Source organism: Mytilus californianus, unplaced genomic scaffold (genome assembly GCF_021869535.1).
Source record: "Mytilus californianus isolate M0D057914Y unplaced genomic scaffold, xbMytCali1.0.p SCAF_2, whole genome shotgun sequence".
Lineage (NCBI taxonomy): Eukaryota > Metazoa > Mollusca > Bivalvia > Mytilida > Mytilidae > Mytilus > Mytilus californianus.
This window is the reverse complement of record NW_026262668.1, coordinates 46,309,742-46,328,053: the sequence shown is the minus strand read 5'-3', so window position 1 is coordinate 46,328,053 and position 18,312 is coordinate 46,309,742. Positions and strand designations below refer to the sequence as shown.

The 18,312-nt window shown below is 33.2% G+C and overlaps 1 protein-coding gene across 2 annotated transcripts in view; it reads left to right on the top strand.

Moving 5' to 3' along the window:
* The window catches only part of LOC127729877 (high-affinity choline transporter 1-like), a 59,654-nt gene extending 41,689 nt beyond the window's left edge, over positions 1 to 17,965 (top strand). For both annotated transcript variants that reach the window (XM_052237810.1, XM_052237811.1), the window contains exons 3-8: positions 7,192 to 7,347; positions 8,735 to 8,883; positions 10,250 to 10,402; positions 12,259 to 12,388; positions 13,093 to 13,316; positions 16,777 to 17,965. In XM_052237810.1, coding sequence (XP_052093770.1) covers positions 7,192 to 7,347; positions 8,735 to 8,883; positions 10,250 to 10,402; positions 12,259 to 12,388; positions 13,093 to 13,316; positions 16,777 to 17,415 — 1,451 coding nt within the window. In that variant the 3' untranslated portion in view covers positions 17,416 to 17,965. The remainder of the gene's footprint in view (positions 1 to 7,191; positions 7,348 to 8,734; positions 8,884 to 10,249; positions 10,403 to 12,258; positions 12,389 to 13,092; positions 13,317 to 16,776) is intronic.
* Positions 17,966 to 18,312: the final 347 nt, after the last annotated feature.

Below are 18,312 nucleotides of genomic sequence, written 5' to 3'. Positions count from 1 at the left end.
GTTTTGTATATGAGGATTTTACCAGCCCCTACGAGGACCTCTTACTTAAAGCTAAGGTGCCCTCCTTGCAGATTAGACGGATTAGAACAATGGCTCTAGAAACTTTTAAGATTATAAATAATATAGCTCCTGTGTGCTTACAAAATTTGGTGAGTGTCAAAAAATCTAAGTATTCTTTCCGGTATGTAAATATTCTAGATGTTCCACAGGTAAAGTCAACCCGTTACGGTAAAAAATCTTTCAAATTTGCTGCTGCTACTTTATGGAACAGCCTTCCAAACCATTTCAGGACTGAAAATAGTTTTTCACATTTTAAAAGTCTTGTTCAGTCCTGGAATGGTTTGGAATGTCGATGTTCTGCTTGCAGATAATTCTTGAGATGTTTATTATTTATGTTGCTTTTGTTTGCTCTGGTCTAGCATGTTTTATTTCATTTTAAATTTGTTGCTAAATTTTTATTGCATGCTATGTAAGTGAGATTTAACTTCGTATAACAGGTTGTTTTATATGTCAAATTAGACTGTTTTTATGTTATGTATATGTTTTTATATTCGGTCAAAAGCTCCTTAGAGCTTGTGTTGTGTCTTTTAACTTATGCCGAATCAAAATAAAGTTTTCTTATTATTCTTATTCTTATAATCCATAACATGTATATTTTTCTTAAAATCAGCATTTCCATCATAAATTTGTAATGAAGATTTGAAAAAAAATAAATACTAAATTGCACCTCTGAAGTTTATAATAAATCTAGTTATACCTGTGTATCAATCAAGCAAAATTAAATTCAAAAAAATTACTGTTAAAGCGAAAGAAAAGTTATAAATGAAGAGGTCAAAGGCTGGTCGTTTTTACCAATCTGGAAAAAAACTACAAATTGAAATAAGACGTGCAATTATAGATCAATATGGAGAAGGAAAAAATGTTTATACTGTTGCTAATGAAACCAACTTAGATACAAGAACAGTTAAGAAAACGTTAGAAGAATACATTTCGACAGGTGACTTTGACAATCCAGGAAAAGCTCATGGTCCAAAAACGAGTGTCGCAAATGAAACAGTAATACTTGCAATAGAAGATTATTTACACCAAAAACCATCAATGTATCTAAAGGAAATTCAAAAAAGGTTATTATCTGATGGGATCTGTCTCCGACATAACGTTCCAAGTATTTCGTACATTTACAAGATTATCAAAAATAGATTAGGATATACGCGGAAAAAGCTTACTGTGAAAGCCAAAGAAGGATTGACAGACCCGGTTCAAGTAAAATTTGACCAATTTTTGGATAGTATTGAGGGCATTAATTCATTAAAAATTCATTGCTTTGACGAATCATCCGTCATCATGACAACAGGTAACAGACACTATGGTTATTCGAAAATAGGCGAAAGAGCTTTCGAAATTCAAAAGTATGCTTCAAATGTAACTTTTACTGTAAATCTTCTGCAAAGTCCATTAGGTGTAGATTACTTTAATATGTTAGATGGACCTTCAAATGGATTACAACTACTAAACTTTTTTGTTGAAGCCTTAAATGAAACAGATATCTATGGGAATAGTAAACTTAGTCCGGGAGATGTAATTGTATTGGACAATTGTGGTTTTCATCATGGTCATTTAGCAGAAACACATTTACGAAACTTGCTACAACAATATGGAATAACACTAGCATTCCTTCCACCTTATCACCCAGAACTTAACACATGTGAACACAGTTTTTCAAAAATGAAATATTATCTCAGACGACATGAAACTTATACTACGATGTACCCTGAACTAGCAATTTGTGACGCTATAAATGAAATATCAAGAAACGAATGTTTTGGTTTTGTCAAGCATTGTGGATATTTACTTTGAACTGACGAAACTAAATGCTTTGAAGAATTTCTTTTCATAGTAAAGATTTTTGATTATAACCTGTGCTTCATTTTAATTATTTTATGCACTTAGACTGTTGAAGATATTATCTTTTGGTGTCCATCCCGGTCTATCATCAATTAGTTGTACATCGAATATCACCTTAATTTCTTGTTTATTTTATTTTCAAAAATATTTTTAGTATGCAGTGCTTCCAGAAATGTGTATTTATTAATAATGATACAAATATCGTCCATATGATTATTTTACCTAATTCTTTTATTATACTTCTAATATGTTTACATGTTAGGGGACTTTCCCTCCCATTCATCACTCCACAGAGATTACAAAGATTGCGTAATGTCTTGGTAGTATTTTTCAAGGTCACTGTCCATCACATCTTTGTATACTGTACACACGCTGAAACTCCGCCCCTCTATTGATTGCAAATGTCAATCTTAATTACAATGCTTGAGCAAACATTGATACAAACAAAGCAAGCAAGCCAAACAAATCTTTGTCTTGCTAGCATTATGAAAAGAGCTGTAACGATTAGTTGATTTAAATACAGAATGGTGATCTTTGATGGGTAAAAATAGAGGTCGGTCAATTTAAAACGTATCCAAAGTATCCGATACGTTGACGTATACAACGGTTGACATTCGGTATATCAAGAACCAGATCGTGAAAGAATACCTAACGGTGGTCAAGTAAATGCGATTGGATCGTGAAAGCTCTGGTATAGGATCGTGAAGGAAATCGTATCGAGAAGACATATGCAAGCTAGGTCAATTACTAATTTAATTTAATATACTATACAGACAAATTTACAAAAAAATAAAACTGTCTGTCAAAATGGTTTAACATTATGATCAGTATCTGAGAAAATCATTGTTTAAAAGTAAACCGTTTTTACAAAACTAAAAAAGGCGGATAACGCCTCGACATTTCAATGACATTCAATACGTAAACAAACAAGATTTTTTTCATAATTCGAATGACTGAACAACTTTTTTTTTAAAAATATCATTCCATTTTAATAATTCAAATGGTTCTTAAAGTTAGTTTGTGTTAGCATAATCCGAAATTTTGCAAAAAATGAAATATTTACAAAAAATTGAAAGATCGCGTACCGCTTTTTGAAGATCTTGAAAAGGATCGTGCAAGATCTGATGCTACGAAAACGCTCTAATCATTATTTAATTATATGATAATTTATATTTTAATTGGTATAGCAAATATTGGATTTGCATGACTCGTTCCGGTTCTCTTTTGTTGGTGAATAGGACTATAATCGTTCAATGCCATTGGATCTGATTATCTTATAATACCACACCGACTAGGTGCTTTATAGCAATATCAGTCTATTTGTCCGTCCTTCATAAGTTTTGATTTCGTATACAAGTTTAAGATTGAGAATAAAACCTAATTGGCTAAATTACAGTTCAAGCTGGGCATCATGCACAATCGATCGCGAGGTACGTTGATTGGTAATTTCCCCACTAAGTTGGTAAAATGACGTACAGCTATTGTTAATAGACTGATCAAACAATCAAGTAAAAATAACGTTATCTTGGTACCTTTTTAGTTTATGTCAGCGCAGCCACGAAATAAACAATATATTAGCCAATATTGTCATACGATGTACACACGAAGGACACTCCATATAACTGAAAGTAACAACACAAAAAAATCAAAATGCGCACAAATGCATATATTTCCAGGGCGGATGCATTAAGCATTATAGATAACTATATACTTTTACTTTACGGAAATTTATGCTCCTGAAGGTCCTTTTATCTTGGAAATCTATTTATCTAGACACGATTTTATTTATTTTAATAAACTTTATGGAAAAGTGTTGAATTTAAAAAAAAAAGTGAAAAAAAAATTTAAAGCATTAATGTTCGTTCTTACTAAAATAATTACACGCTTCAATTAGTTGCAAGTATATAAATTGGTAAACGAAATATTGTTTTCTGATTATTAAGTCTGGTCCGGCGCGGGACGTTTGCGCTTTTTGAATAGGACATTTGCGTTTTTTTTAATGGACATTTGCGCTTACATTTCTAGGACATTTGCGCTTTTAAAAAAGGACATTTGCGCTTTTTCAATAGGACATTTGCGCTTTATCAACATAACATAAAAAATCATTTAATATAAAAAAAACACAAAACATTCATATATTTATATACAGCTAAAAGCATCAACCTTTCCCCATCATGCTTGTGTCAGATGAAAACGATAACACTCCAAGAGGGTGGATGGGAGTAAATTCCTTATAAAAACCATGACTCTTTCTAAAAGGTACAGCAGGTGGTTTAAAAATAAAATTTCAGTCTTCACTAATTGAAACAAGCTTATATAAACTATGCTGATAAAGTTCCTCGGACTATTCATGCAACAGAATAACCACAAGAGGAATACAGTTTCCAATTTTAATCCACTAACAAGAAAGCTAATTGAAGAATTTCGGTCAAAATTTTAATTTTCCATCCATAAAAGTTTCGTTTTCTCTATCGTTTACCCAGAAACGTATACTATATTTTTTATAATATGTCTGGTTTACCCGAATATTTTTTTCTGATTTTGTCGTTTGTTCGGAAGAACTTTCATTGAATATGTGAACATCTTTCCATGACTTGGGTAAATTTTCTAAAGATTACAGATAAACTTTTATAGGTAAAAAGCGTAAATGTCTTATCAATTTTGTTCACGTGTATCAAAGTTTAAAGCGCAAATGTCCTTTAGAGTTACAGGTAAAAAAGCGCAAACGTCCTGCGTCCGTCTAGTCACGCCTTGTCTTTCACGATCAAGATAATGCGTTGCCCGATCTTTCACGATCAATTTTGATGAAAAATCAACAAAATTCAATGTTTTCAAAAACAAAATGAACGGTTTCAAGGGGGGGAAATACTTTTATTTTACTGTACTATCTGACACACTGAAGATTCAGTTTCAAATATATCATTATATATTGGAATGTGACCATTATAGGTACAAAACGTGCTTTTTTTTAATGAATCCCATAGACTTGTGTTGCGCCTTTTGTGTTTTCTCATAAAGTACTGCATATTTTCTTTATCTTATTGCACAGTATTATTGAGAAAGTTGAATAATTTTGACAGACAGATTTTTTTTTCAGATTTGTTCCGCCTTTTGAAAATACAGCAGATTTTTTTTCACAGATTTTGAAGTAGAATTACAATTAATTACATTCACGATCCGATACCATTTCTTTCACGATCCGATTCCAGATCTTCGATCGCGAGTTTTACTCGATGTACTATTTTTAAACAATGGCGGGGATCAAAATGTGTTGCCACAACTGATTAATATGCATCTGCTTATTTCTGAATGCCTCACTTAAATTTCGGGCCATAGTGATTAATTGGTTTGTTTAAATGTCATATGTCGTACGTATGAGTAGTAAATCTTGGCTTGATATGCCACACAATCCACATGTTATATCAATTGCAATGAAACAATAGATATTATTGCTCTGCATACATGTATGTACGGTATATGTACAATATGACACCTCTCTTTTTTACACAGTATTTTTGCTGGGTTTCTATTATTCCGCTTTGAAAATTTCGTTTTATACAGGCCTATAGAAGGGTCTTAAGGATTATGTACTAGGACCCTTTTCTTGTTTCAATGCTAAACATATGGAAATTTTATAGAAAATCCACAGCCTTTCTCTATATGAAAATAAGGAGAAGGAGTATGATTGCCAATGAGACAACTATCCACCAAAGTTCAAATCAAGTGGATGTAAGCAATTATAGGTACTCTTATATTTGGCAATTCTGTACTTAATAGATAGGGATTTACTACACTCAGTGCTAGCAATAATTTTCTTATACAAGTTTTTAAATAAAGATATTTGTTAAAACAACTACAACTTCTAGGGTGCGCTCGACTTCATTAACTCAACACGAGGTTGGTTTTTTTTTGGATTGTAAAGGTTGTTTAGGACTTTTTGTAAACACTAAATGCTTGCACAACATGGATGAAGTAGTGAGTAATCGAGGTTTCAATCAATTCTTGATGAATGTGGTCTTACCTATATATGGAATGATCTCTTGGCAAACAGAAAATTGTTGATGAACATATACAACACTGGTTTTCTGCAATTAATAACTCTTCAAGAGGAGAATATTATGGAACATTTAAAACTATGTTTCAATAAGAACCCTACCTATTAAGATTTGGACAGACTGATAGGATATATATGGCCAAATTTAGATGTGCAAATCTTAAATTCCCAACTGAAACGGGAAGATTGATGAAATTTTAAAGAAAGATAGGATATGTCATCTTTGTAAACAAACTATTGGCGATGAATACCATTATCTGTTTGTTTATTCACACCCTACGGTGTCACTTTTCAGGCAAGATTTTATACCGTCTTACTATTTAAATAATCTTTCAAGACAAAAATTGATTGGTTTACTTTCATATTGTAACATCCAGGTGTATAAGAAAATATGTATTTTTCTTAGAAAAAATATTCATTTGTTGTAAAATATAAAGTATTTGTGGATGGGGAAGGTGGCCCGGCCCTCCCTTCTGAAGCTACATATATGTTTAATGCATTGAGGTCTGGAGCTGGCATGTCAGTAACTGCTAGGAGTCCTTAGTTAATTTATGTATCATTGTCATTTTGCTTAGTTTTTTCTGTTATCTATTCTGATATCGGACTCGGACTTCTTTTAATCTGAGTTTTACTGTGCGTATTGCTGTGTGTTTGTTTATTCTACATTTGCTAGAGGTATAGGGGGAGGTTTAACGTTGAGATCTTACAAAACATGTTTAACCCCGCCGCATTTTTGCGTCTGTCCCAAGTCAGGAGCCTCTTGCCTTTGTTAATCTTGTATGTTTTTTAATTTTAGTTCATTTATATGTTTCGGAGTTTAGTGTGACGTCCATTTTCACTGAACTAGTACACATTTTTGTTTAGGGGTCAGCTGAAGCCCGCCTCCAGGTGCGGGATTTTCTCGCCGTGTTGAAGACCAATTGGTGGCCTTGGGCTGTTTTTTGGTCGGGCTGTTGTCTCTTTGACACATTCCCCATTTCCATTCTCAATTTTATAGACTTTTTTCATGTCCCACTTCTAACGTTGCGTATTTTGTGCTCCTTTCCTTTTTTCAAAATCATGGCCCCGCCGCTGTACTGTTTGCATTGTCTCATATGAAACGTAAAATTATCATGTTAAACGACAGATAAACGTTAAAAACATGAAAGTGTTGACTTGAACATAGTGTAAAAGAGTACGAAAGGTATTTGATTATGTTGAAGGAAGTAATTCATTATTATTTATTCGAACAGGTGGATATTTCTTCGCAAAACGGATGCGTTCCTTAGGATATGTAACAATGTTGGACCCTTTGCAACTAAAATACGGGAAGAAAATGGGAGCTTTACTTTACATTCCCCCATTATCTGGTGATATATTCTGGTCTGGTGCAATACTTGGTGCCCTTGGTAAGTTTCATATTCATATAAGGACAAAAAATGAATTATAGCATGTTTATAAATATATAGTTAAAATACATTTGCCTATGTAGTAAGTAACAACCTTCCATACAGCAAGCACAAAGATATAAAGAATGGGTTTAGTTCGAACATAAATACTTTTTTTTATGAATGTTTGAAATGATACAACCATAAAAGTAGTATACCTAAATATGGGTATGAGACATAACTACTGAAACGAAAAACAGCTTGAACTACATTTTACTTTAAACTGAGTGTGATCAAGTGCATGATTGACAGGGTAATCATCTTCTGTGGAGAATGCACCATCCGATCTATATTTTCGAACCCATGCGAATGCTTAGTCAACTGGAGGGAAATATATAGTTATCAAAGGTACCAGGATTATAATTTAGTACGCCAGACGCGCATTTCGTCTACATAAGACTCATCAGTGACGCTGATATCAAAATATTTATAAAGCCAAACAAGTATAAAGTTGAAGAGCATTGAGGATCCAAAATTCCAAAAAGTTGTGCCAAATACGACTAAGGTAATCTATGCCTGGGATAAGGAAATCCTTAGTTTTTCGAAAAATTCAAAGTTTTGTAAACAGGAAATTTATAAAAATGACCACAATATTGATATTCATGTCAACACCGAAGTGTTGACTACTGGGCTGGTGATACCCTCGGGGACGAAACGTCCACCAGCAGTGGCATCGACCCAGTGGTGTAAATAGTTATGAAAGGTACCAGGATTATAATTTAGTACGCCAGACGCGCGTTTCGTCTACATAAGACTCATCAGTGACGCTCATATCAAAATATTTATAAGCCAAACAAGTATAAAGTTGAAGTGCATTGAAGATCCAAAATTCCAAAAAGTTGTGCCAAATACGGCTAAGGTAATCTATGCCTGGGATAAGAAAATCCTTAGTTTTTCGAAAAATTTAAAGTTTTGTAAACAGGAAATTTATAAAAATGACCACATTATTGATATTCATGTCAACACCGAAGTGTTGACTACTGAGCTACTGAGCTGGTGATACCCTCGGGGACGAAACGTCCACCAGCAGTGGCATCGACCCAGTGGTGTAAATAGTTAAAATATCAAAGGTACCAGGATTATAATTTAGTACGCCAGACGCGCGTTTCGTCTACATAAGACTCATCAGTGACGCTCATATCAAAGTTATTCTACTGTATTACCGAATATTTGTTGTAATATCAGCCCACACTATTGAACAACTATGATGTAAAGTAAAAGGGTGTATTAGGGAATCTTCACCAACTTAGAGTTTTTTTTAGGTCTTAGAAAAAATGATATATGTACCAGTGTTTAGTTTTCTGTTATAGAGAATAACCATTCTTTAACGAGAAGTTTAAAATTGTAGGTACAACTCTTTCGGTAATTATAGACCTTGATTATAACACGGCTGTTATAATATCCGCCGGTGTTGCTGTGTTTTATACCTTGTTTGGAGGGTTATACTCCGTTGCCTATACAGACGTCATACAACTGATATGTATTTTTGTAGGTCTTGTAAGTATATAGCGTCATTCTTTGTATTGTAAGAAAGTAGGAACATACATTGCACCAAATAGGTAATAAAAATCATTAGTCATAGAAGGACCGATAATAACATTGACAAAATAAAAACAAAAATGAAGATGACACCAAACATCTTCCAACACAAGAATGAGTTACACGAACTATACAAAAAAAATAAAAAAATACCCAAACAAAATCGGAGGGAAGCTCCGGAAAGGTAGACATTTCCTTCAACCATCGTGTTGGATGTTCAAATAAAATCAAACACATATTTATCTTCATATAGTGGAATAACATAAACTGTTGTTATTTGAGAGTTGTTATCGATTGAGGAATTTAGTGATACTAGTCCTTAACATGACATATTTGACACTGGACGTTATCAACCAACAATCAATAAATCAATCAGTAATAGATTGTTTGGTATTTGAATTAAGTCACGATTCTATATATCCACTGAGACGATTTCAGTAGATGTTGACAATTTGCAAACTTGTTCATAATTGAAGACCGTATGTTTACTATTTGATGTTGTTTTGGGATTTATTGTCTTATCATTTTGTGGTCGCAGTGACGTAAAAACCAAAATATCCGTTTAGTTATATTTATACACAATAAAACTAGAGAACATGTGAATAAGTGGAATGTGAACAATCAATTAGTTAAAAACACTGAAAACTACAGTTAACACCTTGGTCAAAAAGAGCCCAAACATCTCGTTGAACAGGTACCTGGATGTGTAAGCGTATACTGCTTTACATGCACGGCCAACCTTCATCGTCGAGAACACAACATTTATAAAAGTATAAGTCCATTGAAACACTGGAAAGGTAGGAATGTACTGAAATTTATTGAATGATTAAGTCATTGCCCAGAAAGCAAACTCAACAGTTTGGAAAATTTCACATGCAAACTCCCTTTAAAAGTCGGTACCAAGATAGACATAGAAACAACAGGTAATATCACGCGTCTAATTGCTCTGATGACGTCAGAATAAAACTTTTAAATGTTTCAACAGCATAACGTAAAGTTTTCATTATTTTTCTTTAAATATCCTGAACATAATTTTACACACGTCGTAAATAAAGGCAACAGTAGTATACCGCTGTTCAGTAGTCATAATTCGATTAAGCGAAAACAAATCCGGGTAACAAACTAAAACCGAGGGAAACGCATCAACTATAAGAGGAAAACAACGGAACAACAGAAACACTCAACTGCAACGAAAGCAAACGCCAACATACATAGAAACAGACTGTTTGATAACATTTGCCGTAAGAGCTTTGTTCTAAATGGGTTAAGCATAGCTTCTTGTGTTCGCTAGTGAGGTTGGAAAACAAATTGTTTATACTTTCAGTGGTTGACAGTACCATTTGCAATGATGCATGACGCAGTAACAGACATATCAGTCAACTACACAACAGTTTGGATAAAAGATCTTGATCCAAGATATGCTGGACAATATATTGATTCTTACCTGCTCCTTATTTTAGGAGGAGTCGGTTGGCAGGTAAAACCAGTTAACTGTTTGTCAAACAAATAAAACTGAATTAATTAACGTATACGGTAATTTAAGGATCTATCATTAATAAATATATATATATAGGTAGTTGAAATTTATTACCAAATTATTCGTCATAGTTAATTTATTCATTTTGATATATTCCCAACATTCAGTGGTCATGTCAGTATGAATAATACATTTTTGTACCAGAAAAAGGATTAACGTCAGTTAAAAGACACTGCAACTAAACAGAACTTAACCAATAAGCTAATCATAGATACACGCTGGCTTAAAATTATGGACGTGAGACGGGCGTTTCGTCTACAGAAGAATCATCAGTGCGCTCGAATGAGAAAAGTTAAAAAGACCAAATAAAGTACGAGGTAGAAGAGCATTGAGGACCCAAAATTCTGAAAAGTGTTTCCAAATACAACTAAGGTGATATCTTCCTGGGGAAGAACATTCTTAGTATTTCGAAAGATTCAAAGTTTTGTAAACAGTTTAAAATTTATAATCAAGACCATATTAATGACAGTTCATGTCAACACAAAAGTGCTGACTATTGGGCGACTGGACTACTACCAAGTGTAATTTGAAGAACGAAAAACAATTTTAAACAATTACGTTTAATCCTCTTAGCATGGCTTAATTGTTACTCTTTGTGTGGTTTATTATTCCGAAATTATTAAAAAATGATTAGAATAATAACTAATAATAAACATATGAAAACATAATAATGCAACTACACGTAGTGTATATGTGTTGTCAAGATAAATAAGAAGTAATTGTATACACTGACTGCTAAATGGAAATAAGAAGATGTGGTAACTACAATATGTGATTGCTAATGAGACAAGTTACTATCTACCACAGACCAAATAACTAGGATACGAGCAATTAAATGTCACTGAACGACATTTGACAATAAGCAAACACATACGGTATAGCATGACAAATTGTGAAACTATGAAAAAAGAATACCAAAGACCTAATTAAACTGATGTATATGCCCCAGACTTAGGACACCTGTCTGTCAACTCTCAACCATAGACCCCTCCACTAACCGGGAATAGGTGGTGTAACAACACAACATAAGAAAATACTGTACTAATCCATTGGAAAAGGCTTGATTCATCAGATCGTTATAAGTACAAACACAACTAACCGAAAGACAAAGGACACAAAGTATCTGTCTTAAAGTACTTTCAGTTACTGAAACTAGTTCAAAGCCCGCTTTCAAATAGGAAATTGTGTTTTCCAAGACTAAAATAGGAAACTGAACACATGCAACAAATTTACTGCAAAGACGTCATGAGCAGACAATGCTAACCTATGAGTAACGACATGCTGTATGACTCCAAAGACGTCGTGAGGACCATATTTTCTCATTAATGGGAAATGCAGTGGATTCATTTAACTTGGTACCGATTTTCGTGCTTGATAAAATTTATTTTTGTGGATATTTGATTTCGTAGTTTTGCAGAAGTCTACAAACAAGACTAAGGAAAAAATGTGTACTTTGTTGAACATTAAAATTCGTGGTTTACCTTAACACACAAAATCAACGAAAATTACTATTCAATGAATAAACACGTTTAGTTCTGTATTAAACTATTAGAAGTACAATAAATGTTAGTACAAATAAAAGCAATATTCGAAGATCTTATTACTATGTTAAATCGATTACCTTTAAGAATAAGAATAGTCTTATCAAAAGGATCAATAAATGCACATGGCATTATTTAATATTGAGCTCTAAACTCATACAACATTTTCGATTCATTGTCAAACCATATATTTTTGTAGTTATAATAATATCTATTTTTCTAACACTAATTAACTTCCTTATTTTTACTTTTAAGGTATATTTTCAAAGAGTTTTCTCTGCAAAAACGTCACGTATTGCAGAGTTGTTATCGTACGCTGCAGGGTTTGGTTGTATATTTTTAACAATTCCAGCCGTACTGATTGGTGCTATTGCAGCCAACACAAGTAGGTCAAGATAGATAATGTTCCTGGTATTCCATACAACAAAATTATTTGTTTTTACTTTTCCCTCATATGTTAACGATACTCAAACTGATTACCTCTCTTTTGTGTTATAATCTTGTTCTCTCTCAAGAGTTCATACAAATGTTGCATTTTGCAGATTGGAGCTTTGTCACCATACACATCTAGTCAACAGTTCCCTTTTGACGAAGCAGCTTTTATTTTTTACGACAATGCATTGAGATATTTTTTTGAGATTAAGGAGCTTATATTTGCTTACTTCTAGTTTTTTTCCCTATGAAACGTTTGGTGTTGGCGTCAGCAATTGTCAGGCAATCGGTTGAATTGTTAGCATTATTGAAATTATTCACAACTTGCCTTAATTTCGGCGAATTAGGCTTTTGATACGATGTGTCCGACGTCATGTCGGACGCATGACATTGACATTAGTTTTTATCACATATTCACGGCACCACCTTTACTGCACTATATGTGCATTTTGACAATATATGTCTCTTCAGTGATGCATGAGGCCAAAATATTTGAAAACCCAAACGTTGAAGAGCTGATTAAACCAGAAAGGTGTTAAATTATAACCAAATCCGGACAAGGACAAGAAATCAGATAAATCGAACATTGCATGCTTAATTCTATATCATGCCGATTTAACACTTAAAAGAATATCATTTATACCAACTTTATTTAAGATTGGAATGAAACGGAGTACTACAAGGCCACCGAATATCGATTGCCAGCTGGTGATGAAAGATATACATTGCCTTTGGTAATGCAGTACCTTTGTCCAACAGCTGTTTCCTTTTTTGGGCTAGGATCTGTTGCGGCAGCAGTGATGTCGTCTGCTGATTCGTCTGTATTGTCTGCTAGTGGGATGTTTTCCAGAAATATATACGGGGCTGTTATACGACCAAAAGTAAGTAGATCTATTTTTTGGGGGTGGGGGTAACTTTTACACGCTCATCAGTGAAAAGGAATTATGACGAAGTATAAATTGAACTATATTGAACTCAGACTGCATATATCAAAGAATGGAACGTTATACTAATCAACAACAACATGTATAACCCCGCCACATTCTTTATGTGCCTGTCCCAAATCATGAGCATGTAGTTCGGTGGTTGTCGTTGGTTCATGTCTGTCATATTTGTTTCTCGTAAATTGTTTTGTTATAAATTAGGCCGGTGGTTTTCTCATTCAAATTGTTTCACATTTTTTATGTCGGGGCCTTTTATAGCCGACTATTTGGTAAGGGTTTTTCGAATTTGTTAAAGGCCGTACGGTTGCTTATAATTGCTTACATACGCTATATTTGAACTCTGGTGGATTGTTGTCTCATTGGCAATCATACCACATCTCCTTAATTTTATAACAAAAATATGTATACGATGTTTTGAAATAGCACTGTTAAGCATATATGGGAGCATAAAATGCCATTACCTTAATTGTATTTACAAATTGACAAACACAAATAAAAGCCTTTCAGCAGGAACGAACAGTTCATGGCTGAGTTCAAGGCGAGAAAGTGCAATTTCTCAAATTTGAAAAATCTTTTGATGTTTGAATAGTACAATTATTCTTCATGGTTATTTGATAAAAGGAAAATGATAGTAGAATAGTGATTAACACAAACAGTCTTAAAGAATGTATACGAGGTTGTAAAATAGCACTGTTAGGCATATATGACAGCATAAAATGCCATTACCTTAATTGTGTTTATAAATTGATAAACAAATATCAAAAGCCTTTCAGCAGAACGGAAAAAGTTCAAAGCGAAAAAGTGCAATTTTTTAAATTTAAAGACTATTTTGATGTTTAAACAGTACACATATTACTCATGATTATGCTAAAATGAAATGTCTGATTGAAACTGGTTAGAACTATTAAGTATAATTGTCAGTAATCGAAAGTTACACGGTCACATTGTGACTTCTGGCGCGGATCCAGGATTTTAAGTACACGGAAGTTCTGTCCCAAACCTAGAAAATTTCGAAAACAGTTTTTGACGTGTTTATTTAAAAAAAACAAATAAATTTTTTTCGATTTGTGGGGAGTGAGATACCCAGGAGCGCTGCCTGAATTATCCCCTGAATTTAATATAAAAAGCGTAACTTACTATTATTAATTGAATTTCTAGATTTTATATTGAAAATTGTAAAAACAAAGACATGATACCAACGTCAGTGCGCACGACACGTGGATCAGATATAGTTAGAAAACAGATTTAAACACAACTTTTGTTCTAAGCAGAACAGTTAAAAAAAATTAAATTCAACGTTGCCTGAGGGAATTGCAATCTCAGTTTTCGTGCGATTATAAAATAAACTTGAAATTGTACAATTTCATCAAACATTTAAATAGCATTAACTCCGAAAAGAGCGAGACCAGGTGCGTCGAGAGGGTAAGTATATCCTGCGATGCATGCATCACCCGTCTTGCGAATCCACACGCAGAAAACATGCCATAATCGGGAATATGACACACTCGCTAAAATTACAGATCAGACGACTTAGCTTGTATCTTAAGATCTAAGACCGCGAAAACATGTCGCTAGTAAGTTGAGACACCATCACATCGTATCGGTCAATTATTGGCGATGGTGGCCGTTACACTTATGTAGTATCGAGTTTTGGTTGTTATTCCTTATAACTCTGTTAGAGTAGTTTTTGTGTAAGGAGCACGACCCTCTTAACGAAGTCCGCAAAGTGTGAACAATGACAGACCTAAACATCATCAGTTGAAATTTAGAAAAGTTTAATGTCCCTGAAACAAAAGAACCATTTAAGGGTAGATTGAGTTTTGGTTACAAGGAACAAGGCTGGCAAATAAACAATATTACTTGGTTTACCAAGTTTAACTGTTACCCGTTGAAAAGTAGCTTACAAATAATTTGAATCACAACCTAAACTGTTTTAAAAGTAAGACAATCGTTTTTTTTTCTTAGCGAATATTGTGTTCTATAAGTTCAATCAATGGTGTACGGGAGGCAACTCTTGACATCCATTTCATATGAAAAGCATAGGAACCATTTAAACTATGTTTAAGCATGTGTCCGTGAATGTTCGAAATTGGAGATTGTTGTAAGTGCTTCGTAAATGCATGCTAATTTGAATTTTGTAATTTTGAATTTCTAAGTTATGGTCCTCAGTGCTCTTCAACTTCGTTCATTTTTTGGCCTTTTGAATTTTTTTTTGATTCGAGCATCACTAGTCAAATGCTGATGAGTCTTTTGTAGATGAAACGTGCGTCTGGCGTACACAATTTAATCCTTGTATCAATGATGATCTATTGAAAGACGATTTTAAACGAAAAAACACATATTTCAGATACATACTTATATATTATCATTTGTTTTTAAATATTCTTATTTTATTTTCATAAATAATAATGTCACAACTGTAGGTCGTAGATCCTTAAAAAGTATAAAAATCCCGAATTTGTCAAATTTGCCAAACTAAATTCTGAAATATATTGATAATTTTCCCCTTTGTCGCTGAGCGGCAACTTTAAATGCTACAATATATAGACATGCCAATAGACAATTTATCTCACCTTTTTATAGATATGTGTGTTTTCTGTTAATGTTTTTTAAATCTCCTATGCTGCTCTCAAAAATCCGTCAGGATAATAATTGTATCATGTTCTTATAGTCGTTTGGGTTTTGTAAAGATAGGTTGAGGTGACGTAACTGTAAAAATTGCGTGATATTTCTTTTTTCTTCAAATGAAGTTGTTAAGTGATATTTGCCGGACAAAGCGGCTTAACTAAGATCTATTCTCATAAAAACTATATGTATTTAACTACTATGGTTGCTTTATTCTTTGCTATTTTAGGTATTCAATTTAAAAAAGTGAAACAAAAATAAATTGGATGCCTTAATGTTAATCAGTTGGTTTTGTAAAAGAACAGAACGAGACTTGAAAAAAGGAAAACAACACTTTTTCATTTCACGCGCCCGGATCTACCTTCACCAGAAATGCTCAAAGCCAAATATTTGAAAGCCAAGAAACCGAAACAGTTGAAAAGCTATATTTCCAAAGAGTACATAAAGATAATATCCATCTTAGGTCAATTTTGCATTATGGACTTGAAACCATAGTTTCCTAATATTATTTAAATTTATAAACGGATAAATAATCTGGAATAGTCATTATGTATTTTTAATACATAATGCTGTTTATTGACACGGATTGCTTTTACATGTTGCAGCTTTAAATTGTTTTGAATGCTACAATAAGAAAGAATGCAGATGTTGCTATTTCTTGAATAAAAGACTAGAACAGATAACAGTTTAATACTTACAGTTTGATTAAAGGGATGACTATGATCTTATTACTAGTCTCTAATGATATTAATGTATAATATTTCTTCTTCAGGCTTCAGACAACGAAATAACATGGGTTATGAGAATAGCAATAGTTGGTATAGGATCATTAGCAACAATCATGGCAATACAAGTTGGATCTATTTATGACTTGTTTGTGTTGTGTTCTGACTTTGTGTATGTAATGTTGTTTCCTCAACTGACATGCGTGATTTATTTTAGTGATATGAACACATATGGTTCTCTTGCTGGTTATGTAATGGGACTATTTGTCCGATTAGCAGGGGGTGAAAAAACCCTAAGCATACCAACGTTGATAAAGTTCCCATGGTACGACGAAACGGAAGATTTACAACTCTTCCCGTTTAAAACATTCTCTACGTTGATAACATTCACCTTTATATTTCTTGGTTCTTATTGCACGAACTATATTTTCGAAAAAGGACTTCTACCAGCCAAGTTTGACATTTTTAAATGTGTCGTCAATCTCGACGACAAAAAAGAGATACTTGGGCTAGTCTTTTCAAGGAATTCATTGACTGCAATTGATAAGTCAGAGTGTCCTGCTGATAATCAAACAATAAAAGCAGATTTAAACGAAGAGTTATCAGGAAAACAGAATAACGGATTTATTTCAGTCGACGACGATAATAATCCATCAGATATGCATTATAGTAACACAAAATTATAATTCCATTTTTAGTTAAGAAAACCCTGGAACTATAAGTCTTCATATTTGGTGTTTGTTAAATCCATTGCTTTTTTATTTTTATATTTACTTTTCTTATGGCTTGTTATTAAACTTTGTTTATAGTCTTTATTCTAACTTAACCTAGTTGCTTAAAATAACTCGGTATGCAACTATTTAGAAATATTGCACGCTGACTTTTGAATTAGTTCAATAATTGTTATTTTATGTTGCAATTAACAGCAATAAGTTTTTTGCGGACGCACACAATTTAAATTTCTTTAATTTTCCGTTGATAAATTTAGAAGTTATTTACAAACTAAGGTTTCGACTCCCTCAAGTAAAGTTGACCTTTGGTTCTGGCTTTACTTTTTATAATTCCTTTGATCACATAGCTCCTGAAATATTATACATGATTTGTTTAAAAAGTTCTTGTTTTTAGCCCTCCTAATGAGGGTGAATCATGAAAGGCGCTTCAGAAGCACAAAATTTATAAAGTGTCATTTTAATTTTCCTACATTTCTCAAATAAAAATTATAAAAATAAATGTTTATTTCGACTGTTTTGTTTCAACAACTTTGAAATTGCCATAATGTCCACATCTGCTTGTCCGTACCAAAGTCTGTTTCCTTTGTCCCATTTGCTGTATCCTTGTTTGAACTGTGTACTAAGCACGATATGCAAATATTATCATTTGCATGTTTATTTTTTATCATAATTTATAGTTAATCCGTAATTATGTCCTTTTAACCTTTCCTATCGCTCCCAATCGATACCAAAAATTCATTGGCATGCTGTATTGTATCGGTGAAATCGATGTGAAAAGTAAAACATTGTTAAATCCTGATATGCAAATGAATATGAGAATACACTGTTCTGGTCCATCGATATGACATTTGT